The 12,604-nt window shown below is 38.9% G+C and overlaps 1 protein-coding gene across 1 annotated transcript; it reads left to right on the top strand.

Annotated features, from left to right (window-relative positions):
• Positions 1-332: 332 nt before the first annotated feature.
• On the top strand, positions 333-3,065 carry LOC137718430 (aspartyl protease family protein At5g10770-like). Its single transcript, XM_068457980.1, has 2 exons — positions 333-543; positions 1,511-3,065. The coding sequence occupies exons 1-2, from the start codon at positions 360-362 to the stop codon at positions 2,815-2,817; spliced, it is 1,491 nt and encodes a 496-aa protein (XP_068314081.1). The 5' UTR covers positions 333-359; the 3' UTR covers positions 2,818-3,065.
• The last annotated feature ends 9,539 nt before the right edge of the window (positions 3,066-12,604 follow it).

Raw genomic sequence — 12,604 nt, 5'->3', positions numbered from 1 at the left:
AATTTGAGGAGACAATACGGTACCGAAATTTTGGGATCGGTTCGGTATGTCATCTTGAAAATTTCGGGAATTTTGGTTTGAGATTAGAATTTTTTTTGTGTGGTTTGATATTTTCAGAAATTTTTTCCAGCCCTAGGTGTATATATGGTCTCTATGGACTATGACGATTTGAGTGGTGGTGGTCATCACCAATTGATCATGCTATCTACCTTTCAACAGAAAAATAATTGAACCCGACAACACAGTCGCCATCCCTGCATGTCTTCCAAATTTCCAATTAGTATAAGGTTGAGATCGTATGCTTACAGGAGCAACATAATCTAGGGGAAATAGCAAGAAGACTTGCTAATCTGCTATCCATGGCAACTCCCATTTCTAGCTCCTCCTCCTTCCTTAGATTTTCCATTGGTTTATCAGCATATCTATGCCTAATTCTCTGCTCTTTGGCAGTAAGAGATACAAAAACCAACCTCCCTTCACGTACTTACACAGTTGAAGTCATCTCTCTTCTACCAGCAAACACCTGCAGACCCTCCACCAATGGTCGATCCCATATCTCTCTCTAGCTAACTCCTCTATCCATGCACGCATATGTTGTCTTTTCAATCTCAATGGAGCGTATTCTACTTGCTTTATATATGGATCATTGCATGCATGGTGTTGAATGAGTGCTAAGTGCATGGAAATATTTTAGGAGCGAGTCCAATTACCTAATTATATGTATTTATTTTTTTAATGCTCATTTTATATTTTCTAAAAATATTAAAAATCAATTAAAATCTTATTTTTCTATTCCATCGATTGAAATCTTATTTTATTTTAATTTTTGATCAAGTTTTTATTTTTTTATTTTTATCCATGTCGGTATTTTAGTAATGAAATATTTACATGTTAGCATATTTAAGTTTAATTTTTCAAATAAATCTATTTAGTGTCAAAAATGTTACATTTGGTATGTTTATATTTATGGGTAAAATTTGTATCGTGTATTTCTATTTTTAATTGGGGTGTGATATCCACACACCTCTTTTAACTTCTCACACACCCTTCTAATTTTTGGCCGTCGGATCGAATAAATTAAAGAAGTTCTACGAACAAAAATTAACAAAGGGTGTGTAAAAAGTAAAAAAGGGTATGTGGATAGCACACCCCTTTTTAATTTTGTACACATTCCGTCATGTATTTTAACGATCTGAACCGTCTATCTTTTAGTAAAAAAAAAATTGACAAATACGATTCTACAAAAAAAAAAAAAAAAAAAACTAAATCGTTAATCCAACGGTCATATGATTTCAGATCTGGATCATTTTTTGTAGACAAAATATTTAAGGGAAAACTTAAAAGATAGACGGTTTAGATCAATGAAATATATTACGAAGGGGATCCATTATGTTCCCGTAGATACATATTATATTTCATAAAAATAACTGGGATTACGTAATTATGTAGATAATATTATTTGTTAAAAAAAAATGTGTGTAATGACAAACCTATACATTTTTCAATTCAGGTCATGACACTAAGGCGGCATCCGTACTGAAAGTGGTCCACAAACATGGCCCATGCAACCAAGTCCACCAACTCAAATCAAACAGTAATCCTTCCGATCAAGATGAATATCACATACAAATCCTCAAGCAAGACGAAGCCCGAGTCCACTCAATTCACTCCCATTTCAACGACCCAAACAATAATTACGGAATTCCCGACCCAGTTGCACAATCCGACGCCACCGTGATTCCTGCCCAATCCGGCAGCGTACTTGGTTCTGGAAACTACATCGTCAGTGTGGGCTTGGGCTCGCCCCAGAAGCAACTCTCGCTTGCATTCGACACCGGCAGCGGTCTCACTTGGACACAGTGCCGACCATGTTCTGTATCTTGTTACCAACAGAAAGATCCCATCTTCGACCCTTCTCTCTCTACCTCTTACTCCAACATCTCCTGCAACTCCGCCGCGTGTTCTCAACTTGCAGCCTCCGGTGTCTATAGCAATTGTTCCGCCTCCACCTGTGTTTACGGCGAACTGTTTGGAGACAACTCCTTCACATTCGGCTTCTTTGCCAGCGAGAAGTTAACTTTGACTTCAACAGATGTTTTTACTGGTTTCGTCTTCGGCTGCGGCCAGAATAACCAAGGCTTATTTAGGGGCATCGCCGGTTTGCTCGGTCTCGATCGAAGCAAGATCTCCCTTGTTGAACAAACCGCTCAGAAGTACAACAGATTCTTCTCCTACTGCCTCCCCTCCACTTCAAGCTCCACCGGTTACCTCAGCTTAGGCAACTCCGACAACGGCTGTTCAGGTAACGCCGTCAAGTTCACGCCGCTCACCACATTATCTCAAGACACGTCGTATTACAGCCTCGGACTGGTCGGCATCAACATCGGTGGGAGTCAACTGCCAATTTCGGCTTCAGTATTTTCGACTTCGGGGACAATCATCGACTCGGGGACGGTCATCACGCGCCTCCCAGCCACAGCGTACACAGCGCTGCGGGACGCATTTCGAGAAGCGATGAAGAGGTACCCAACTGCTAAGCCGATTTCTTCCCTGCTGGACACGTGTTACGACTTCAGTGGATTCAAAACGATAACCCTTCCAACGATAGGGTTTGTGTTTGGCAATGGGGTTACGGTAGACGTGGACGCAACAGGAATATTATTCCAGCAGAGTGCTTCGCAGTTTTGCTTGGCGTTTGCCGGAAACAAACATGATAGTAGTTTTGGGATTATTGGGAACGTTCAACAGAAGAGGTTGCAGGTAGTGTATGACGTCGCTGGTGGAAAGGTTGGATTTGCACCTGCTGGTTGCCAATGATTTATTGTTGAAGTTGTTGGGATTTCCTAGTTGATAGGGTTCCTAGTTTTTATGGTTTTATTCCAGATCGTGCTAATAACCCTCCTAGATTTGAGGGACAAGTATGTTTTCTGTTTATGACTTGGTCACTTACCACGATTCTAGGTCGTGTAAAATCGTGGGCTGTTATTCCCATTCCTGTTTTGATGTAAGGCTATTTAATAGCCATAATTGTTATTTCAATTCAATAAGAATTATCCCAGCTTACAAGCGTAATCGTACTTTGCACTTACAAAGCTCTTTGATATCCTTGTTTGGTTCTAACATTTATTAGGAGAACCATTGCTAATTTAAATCGCCAACAGGTACAATTGTAATACTTATACACATAAACAAGGTGGATAGGTTATGTGTTAGTAATACAGCTAGTTAATTAAAAATAAATATTGGTTTCACAACCAAAAAAAGATATTAAGTAATGTTGCGTATGTATGTCGAGAATAATTTTGAGGTGTATTCGGAATATTATCATGCGTTTAGAGCTTGAGAAAGTATAAGTAGAGGGGGCACATACCCTCTCTCACCCTTTTTCAAGTTGAAAAATTAGTATATATATTAATCTTGTTGAAATATTTACAAAATTCTAGTTGAGTTATTAAGTTTTCCTGCCCCTTCTTTGTTTGCTTACTCCCGAGCTTATATTCATATGGAGTTGCGTACTTTTGTTAACATGAATGAGTATTAAATTATCAATGCAACAAGTAAAGAGAAAAATAGAGAAAAAGACAAAATTAGCTTGATTTTTTATGAAAATGGGGTTAAATTTTTAAAGGTGTGGTCTCACTTACACTACAAAAAAAAAAACTATCTTTTAATGACATAAAACTTATGTGGTTTAGAACAGAAACGTCATCAAAAGGATCTTATCCATGACGTTTTTTTAATAGGGACATCCTTATTATACAAATGGTTCAATCGTCCCTCCAATTGTATAATGACATATGATGTTCACTCCAGTGTTATGGACACTAAACAATCTCTCCTTTTGGCCTACTGGCACCAACTATATCTAAACATTTTAATACCAATTATTTGACACATCATACGTATAGCGTACAACATGAGGTTCAAAGTGATTACTAGTACGATGTTTAGAGTATGAGTCGTTGCCCTAAATAGTATGAGTCTGCAATATAATACAGATATTGGTTTTATTTTTTCTTATGGGTTTGAATTTTTTGGGTTGTTTGAACTGATAAGACAGACCTAATTAAACTCTTTTAGCAATTAGCATAACACAACGACTTAAATATCAAAGTTAGAGTGGACCGCCATTGACTTGCTAATTACTACTTGAATCAAAATTCACGATTCCATATTCCTGCAGGTCCAGCGTGCATGGACGTCCTACGCTGACATCATTATGTAGTAAGCACTATAATAGCAGCACAGGCAAGCCATGTCAAATAGTTATAATATGACATGGATCAATGACAAATTTATGTATATATATTATTAATAATTATAACACATATTATCACATGAATTCTAAATTGTTAACATGACGCATTTATTATCTCACTCAAAAATTTGAACCATTGATTACCTTTACCATTATTAACTTCCCTTTTGCACCACATTCAATTATTGTATGAATGAATGTGTGATTCATATATATTTATAACCAACCAAGGTATGAAAAAGTTATTTGAAACTAGTATTCATGGATAAGTAACAGTAATTATCATGAATAATACGTCTTCCTTTATAAAAGGTAAATTTATTGCTAACAGCACACCAAATTACAAAGAAAAGAGGTCCAGTTAAAATAAATAAAAACAAATTAAAAAAAAAAGGAAAAAAGGATACGGACCGCCAAAACAAAGTTTTGAGCCCAGAACAGAAAAACCAAACAAAGAACCCTACAATCCTGCTTGAACTGCTGTCGCGGAACAGAATTCCAAACAGCCAACCAAATCAGCAAAAATGATGGAAAAGACGACTCCAACAACCTCCACAAAGCACCATGTAGATCAAAACAACCACCACAAATCAAAGAAAGCTAGTGAAAGATGACCCACCAACAACAAGGTCACTGGGGGCAACAAAGCCACCGAGGACAAATTCATGGGAGGTGGCGGTGTGAACACCCGAGTCGGAGCACAACGTATTTTTTGATCCATGGGAGGTGGTGGTGTGAACAAAGGGATTGGCATATTGAATAAGTAGTGGCTAAGGGGGATCCTAGGTTTTATTTGTTCTAGGCTTTTTCACTAAAATGTTTCATGAAATTGACAAAACTCTTCACTTTGTTTTCTGATAATGAAAATCAATAAAAGTAGTCTCCAAGTTTGTCCACCGTAAACTTTTTGATCATTCTTTGAAAAATATGTCAATATCCTCATTAAGTGAAGTGGTTAGTTTGACAAAAATCCTCTTAAAAAGGTATGCACTTCCTGAGAGAATTGCGTCAAAACGCGATGAAGGAGAGTGACTGAAGATCCGCAAATATGTGGGGTCGAGGAAACCCGGAGCCGGCTGGGAAGGGTAGGAGAATGAAGGAATAAAACCATGGATGTGGAGGATGGGAAAGGGGAATTGAAATTGATGGCTTAAGTTTTGAAATTGATGACAGAGGTTTGAAAATTGATTCACTAATTCAGGTCACAACAAGAAGAAACATGCATCAGAACTAGCGGTGCACATGCATGGCCATTGCCACGAACCCAACCAACACAAAACCAAAACCGCTACAGATCATCAGGAATGTTACACACAATTCTTCGAGGAAGACCAAGCAAGAGTCAAAAGTCGTTCATTTTTACCAAAAACGCAGCTGGTCAACAAAACTCAAACTTTGCACCTCCCCTTGTACACGACGAGGCAAAAGTGGTTCATTTTTACCTTTTTGTCACTCGTAAATGTCTCGGAAGGGCAAAGAGAAAATAAAAAGATGAAGGAAAAAGAAAAGAAGGAAAATGTCGATGAATTAGGTGGGTCAAGTTCTCACTAATGCCTCAGCCAGCACTCCACCATGCTTTATAGACTTTACGAGTCCACTTATTCTTGTGTGGATGAAATCCCAGGACACTGAAAATAATGCATCGCAATACACGAGAAATTTTTCAGTGTTGAAAAACGATTTGGTACATTAAGTATCATTTTATAAGTAGTTAAAATTATTTTTTTCAGTATTCAACCTCCTGTATTATAATACTTGGTTTACTAGACCATTTTTATGACACACTACTGAAAAATCTTTCGGAAAACACACAAGGCATGATAATAATGTGAAAGAAGAGTGGTAAGGTTTGTCGTTCTTGTATTGTTTCTTCGTTTGTAAGTTTCACAAACATGAATACTTGAATTCACTTTACACGCGCAAACATGATATTTCCAAGTGTGCGAAATTAGGAAGGCTCTTTTTTTCTCATAAGCTTGTGGAAACAAGAAGTTCAAAACCAAAATTGAAGTCCATTGTCTCAACATAAAACAATTTCCAAGATCCCAAAGATTTATACGAGGAATGACAGTTTTCTCTCCAAAAATCAATGAACAAGTGATTCACTTGTAAAACGAGCATAAATTTTTTAATGTATAACACATGTCAGTACACTATATGTAGCACAAGTGGAAGGAGTTTTTTTTTTTTTTTTTTTTCAAGTATTCCTCCACTTTAACATATAATATTTGAGAAGTGGTCATCTTTTTCATCTTCTTTTCTATATCACAATTTACTGAAAGTTGCCTAAGATAGCAGCCAAGCACATTGGAAGTTGCCAAAACAAAAAAGAAAACAAAAAACAATTGCGACTAGGACAAAATGACAATTTTAAATAATATGGATTACGGAAAAATAAATAAAGTAAAAAGCATATCAAAATTGGTCGGGCATTCCTAGTTCTGACAAGTGGATGGTGAATAATGATTCAAGAAATAAAAGGCTCAAAAGAGTCGGACCCCTCTAGATTCTTGATATGAGGCTTGATTGAGAGACTTCGACTGCAAAACAAAAATTTGTTATTATTTCAACTGATGGATTGATTGGAACGTAGGCAATTAGATGCTTTCAACATTAAAATTAACGATATGCAAATTTATGAAAACACAGTTAAATTTATCAAACAATATTGATCATTAAAAAATTTACAATGAAGTGAGTATATCAACTCTGTTATAGAATTAGTGGGTGAATGCGTACTCAAAAGAATACCCAAATACTTAGTAATAGTGAGTAATAGTGTTTGATACTTTCAAAAGTATCATCATTGTATTTTGATGGTTGTAGTTACGAGAGTCGCTCTATAAATAGAGCACTCTGTCTATTATCAAATGCACTGCGAAAGAAAGAAAGAGAAATAATATCAGTATCCCTCCCTCTCTCTATCTGCCATCTTTTTTTGTGTTATAGCTACTAAAGTCATAGTGTGATATTTTGCACCTGCTTCGCTCATGTCCTTAGAAAGGTTATCTCTCTAACTTTTGTCTATTTATAACAAACTCATTCAAATTTAATCGAAATTAGAGAAAAATTTCTCAAAGAAAAAAATTTAAAGTTCGAAATCTGCAATGGGTTATGACGAAATTTTTATAATTGCTATATGTTCTCAACATAAGGTGAAGTTTGCATTTCACCCCCTTTCCATATTAATTCATGATTTTTGAAATATTTTGATAGAAATATCGATAATTTCGTGAATATTTTAAACACTAGAAACACTGAATGTTTTTATTTAAAACTAATTTAAATTAAAGGGGTAACGACTTAAATTAGAAAAGTATTAAAGAGAAAATGATTCAAACTCGGACATTTTGTATATAGTTTATAAATTATAATCAACAAAAATATATGGATATTATCAATAAAAAAACAAGAAAAATATCGTGACAAGACGAGTTAAAAAAAACCAAAACAAACGGTACAACTAAAGTATTATTTGTTCGTCTTCGATAGAAACTTCCCTCAGCCACTTAATAATCGGGCGAAAGGTCCTAATCGGAAACACATTAACCTCTTGTTTCATTTGGGTAAAAGGTACTACCACAGTAGGCTAGTAACTTCAGCAAGCTAGGCTAAGGCATGCCCCTTCGTACCCACCAACCCCAACCCCACATCAGAAAGTTATTAGATCTGCAGGGAAGAATTTTTTGCCAAATTACCAACCGTACCATACCAAAGTTGTGCCAAAAAATTTGTACCATTGGTAATGGTACGGTATTTGTACTGTATCATATATTTTCAGTACGGTAATGATATTCAAAACCATTACCAGTGTATACCGTACCGTACCATTACTATTAATATTATATCATTTATTTATTCATTTATATATATAATTAGGTATTATTATCATTATATATGCACTTTATTTTATTTTTTCCTTGTCATTTATCCAATCATCTCATCCTCTAACATCTATTTTCCCAATAAAAAAACCTAAGCCTTCTTATGCTACGACTCTTCATCTTTTCAATCATCTAGCCATCCACTTCATCTATGTTGCTCCCGTTCCGGCAACTCTCTCTCTCTGTCTCTTCGTAGTCCATCTCATCTTCTCCTTCATCAAATTGCGATGTCTTTCTCCCTGGCTTCATCTATCAAGTTAATTTTTGTATAATTTTAAAGAATTTAGAGATGGAACTTAGAAATTTGTGTATTATTTTTTTTAGGGATGTTGGGTTCTTTCATCAATTCTTCTATCTATTTACTTCTTGTTTCTTAAATGAATCTCTATAAAATTCTCAAAATTAAATAAAAAAAATTTAGAAACCCAAAGCGAGTTGCCAAAACACATTTGGGCCTTGAATTGGGTTGAAAAAAAAATCAAATATTGGGCCAAAAGAATGGCCCAAAACAAAGTGATAATTACCATTACCATACCATGCCAACCAAACTATTTGGCATGTCGAAATTCGGTATACCAAAGTTTGGCACGGTAATGGTAATAGATTTTGTCATACCAAAAGTTTGGTATGGTAATTAGTACATGGGTTTTGGTATGGTAATCGTACTAGTACCACCCCTAATTAGGTCTCCTGCGGAGGAGAGAAACCGAGAAATCTTGTTCAGATGCTTATTACAGTTTTCACATTGAATCAAATGGCATTAAACTTTTCAAGGTGTTGTGTTTTTGTGATAAGTATCTGTTGGAGCGGAAAATTTCAAGTATTTCAATTCTCCACCAACAAAGTAATCTTGTAACCATGTTGAGAAGTCCACAAAACCATCTTTGCTCGCTATCAATGAGGAAGGAGGGAGACCTACAATAAAACACTTTTACGCTCAAGTCAATGTTTGTTCAGGATACTTGTAAAACATAAAACAATCTCATACCTCTCATTTTCCCCCAACCCCTATACTGGTGTGACACACTCCGACCGAGATCGGAGCGTGCTGGCCGTCGCACAAAGGTGACGTAGCCATGTGCACGTGCGGAAGCTAGTAAGTAGTAATATAAAAGTACGAATAATTAAAAACTAGCATACAAGTACTAAAATGAGTGCTAGTTAGTGCGATACAAATTCAGAGCAGGTCTATAGCAGTCCAAATAAAACGACAACAATAGTACGCCCGAAGGCGACCCTACGATGTGGAGTGTCTGTCAGAACGCCGAAAAGCTCACAAGGGAAACCACCGCAACGGCTAAGCAACTAGAACCTGGAGGGGCGCAAAACAAAAGCGTGAGTGGGCAAAAACAATTCTTTCTAAAACCATTTACAAAATACTTTCTAACCCCTCGCCGTAAAACCTGTATACCTCCCAGAAAATAAACATATATACGTATGTGTAAACATGCAAACCATGCTCAAGGGTATACCAATCATGCTCAAAATATGTCATGCCACAATCTCAAAGTGATATGCATGTGCCCAGGTATAACCATATCAATATCATGTAATCCGGCAGCCGGAGTCACCTAACGTGACCTGTACGGCTGCATCTAGAGCTCAAATCTCAATCTCAATATCTAAACCTGCCAACGAGTCGGAACCACCTAAAGTGGTCTGTACGACAAGCCTGGGTGTAACATATATATACGCTCTAGTGCTACGATCACGTGAAGGCTGTGCGAATAATCGCGGGTCACCTAAGAGTCGGAACCACCTATTGTGGTCTGTACGACAGGCCTATGCACCTAGCTTGGATCCAAGCTGAGCGTATGGTGCGGGAGGTGAACAACACGTGAAGGACTGTGCCCTACTCTGGGCGGGAGCACTAACACCGGGGGTGCAGGTTATGAGCTCTCTAAGCATCTTTAACCACTAATTAATGCAATCGTTAATTAACGCTTACCTGGCACTTACCTATGCCTCCACAGCACCCACATATAAATATGTATATGCATGCCACTACTAATAAATGTGATGATGCATAAACGATAATAATAATATGCATGGCATAAGGCAAATAACCCTTTTTAAATCAATTTCTGGGAATATAAATGTATATAGGTATATACGGAAAACAAAAGCCCACTCACTGGTATGTAGAAGGGTCGTAGCCCCCCTGCCTCGCGTGTGCACGCTCGTCCTCTGGGTACGTGTCACCTAAATGCGAAACAACTATAAAAACGTTAACTTTAAAGCACATAACCCGTTTCTCGTAATAACTTCTCAAACATTGCTCAAAATGGACAAATGAATATACCCACGTGCTCTACACAACCTCAGGGTCACAACCATATTTTTAGAAAAATTTTTGGACCCCGCACGCGCCCCCACGCGCCAGCACAGGCACGGACCTACGCGCCCCCCACGCGCGGCCACGTGCCAGGCACACTGACGGTGTCAACAGACGCCGTCAGGAATATTCCGTTAAACTGACGGAATATTCCGTCAAATCTAACCGGATTCCGTCACTGCCGTTAGGAATATTCCGTCAAACTTGACGGAATATTCCCCTTTCTTCTCCGGCCTACCCTCGCCGGACTCCGGTCGCCGGAAACTGGGAAAAACTTTAAACTAACTATTCTCCTTCGTTTCTCAACCGTTTTCTATGATTCTTGGACCAAAAGAAAGCCCTAAACTAGTAGAATCACGATGGACCACTTTTAAAGGCTAAAAGTTACGCGATCACACCTGTCTCAAAACTCAAAAACCGGCCAACTTCGAACTAGGCCTTCCCGACGTCCAAATTCGTCCAACGAGCTACTCCGACGCTCCTTAGGACCTCACCAACACACCTACAAGCTTCAAATGTCCAAAAACTAAGTAAATTAATGTTGCATGAACAGTGCTCAAAACGGACCTCGCGATATCGACGTGAAAACGTCGAAGTTCTTACCTGAAAATGCTATGGTCGTGCTCCCCTTGTCCTCACGAGTTGAATGGTGTCCTTGGTTTCCTCGATCCGTGATGGTTTGGGTGGTTTTGGTGTTTGTCCGTACGTATGGTGATAACGGGAAGGAAGAGAGAGGCACGGGGGAGAGAGACAGAGGGAGGGGAAGAGTGGCTGTGTGTGTGAGTGTGTGTGTGTGTGGTCCAACACATGCCACACCACACAAAACAACCCACAACGTGACAAAACAACCTAAGGGCAAAAAGGTAATTTCACACGTGCGTTTAATAATCCCGGGACGGGATGTCACAACCTTCCCACCTTAATAGAATTTCGTCCCGAAATTCAAAACAACAACGCAGCAACCCCCTAGTAGTCAAAGAACAATCGAGGGTACAAATCCCTCATCCGATTCTCTGTCTCCCACGTAGCTTCTTCGACTGAATGGTTCCTCCACAAAACCTTCACCAAATTCACTGTCTTGTTCCTCAAAACCTTCTCTTTCCAATCAATGATCGTCACCGGTTCCTCATCGTACGTCAAATCTGGGTTAATCTCAAGCGGTTGAGGAGGTATCACGTGAGATGGATCAGCAACATAGTGTCGGAGCATAGACACGTGAAAAACATTATGCACTCTAGCCAACTCCGGGGGCAACTCCAACCTGTAAGCTACCTCGCCAACTCGTTCTGTGACCACGTATGGTCCGATGTACCTGGGACTCAACTTCCCTTTCTTTCCGAACCGCACAACACCTCTCCACGGTGAAAGCTTTAGAAATACCCAATCTCCGACCTCATATGTTCTGTCCGTAGCACGCCGATCCGCTAGACTCTTCTGCCTGTCCTGAGCTGCTTTCAGGTTAGACTTAATCACCTGAACATTCTGAGTAGTCTCCTCGACAATCTCTGGACCCACTAAAACTCTTTCGCCAACCTCTGACCAACACAACGGTGTGCGACAAGCTCTACCATACAAGGCCTCAAATGGCGCCATGCCAATGCTCGAATGAAAACTGTTGTTGTAAGCAAATTCCATCAAATCCAATCTTTGGTGCCAAGCGTCACCAAACTGCAACACCGAAGCTCGCAGCATATCCTCCAAGGTCTGAATAGTTCTCTCTGACTGCCCGTCGGTCTGTGGATGATATGCCGTACTATAAAGTAATCTCGTGCCCAAAGCTTCCTGGAAAGCTACCCAAAACTTCGATGTGAATCGTGGATCACGATCCGAGACAATACTCACTGGAACACCGTGGTACTTTACAACCTTCGAAATGAACAACTCCGCTAAACGGCTCAGAGAATACTTCTCTCTCACAGGAATAAAATGAGCCGACTTAGTGAGTCGATCGACGATCACCCAAATGCCGTCAAAGCCATTATGTGTACGCGGGAGCTTGTACACAAAATCCATGGTGATATTTTCCCATTTCCACTCTGGAACGGGAAGCGGCTGCAACAACCCAAACGGCTTCTTCCTTTCTGCTTTAACTTGCTGACAAACAGCACACCTGCTCACATACTCGGC

The sequence above is a fragment of the Pyrus communis genome, chromosome 15 (assembly GCF_963583255.1).
Source record: "Pyrus communis chromosome 15, drPyrComm1.1, whole genome shotgun sequence".
NCBI lineage: Eukaryota > Viridiplantae > Streptophyta > Magnoliopsida > Rosales > Rosaceae > Pyrus > Pyrus communis.
This window is presented reverse-complemented; position numbering and strand designations above follow the sequence as displayed.

Bases quoted from the DNA above. Each gene is read 5' to 3' on its own strand.
- LOC137718430 (XM_068457980.1), top strand. From the start codon at position 360: ATGGCAACTCCCATTTCTAGCTCCTCCTCCTTCCTTAGATTTTCCATT. The intron at 544-1,510 runs GTCGATCCCATA...TTTTCAATTCAG, and splicing joins CTGCAGACCCTCCACCAATG to GTCATGACACTAAGGCGGCA.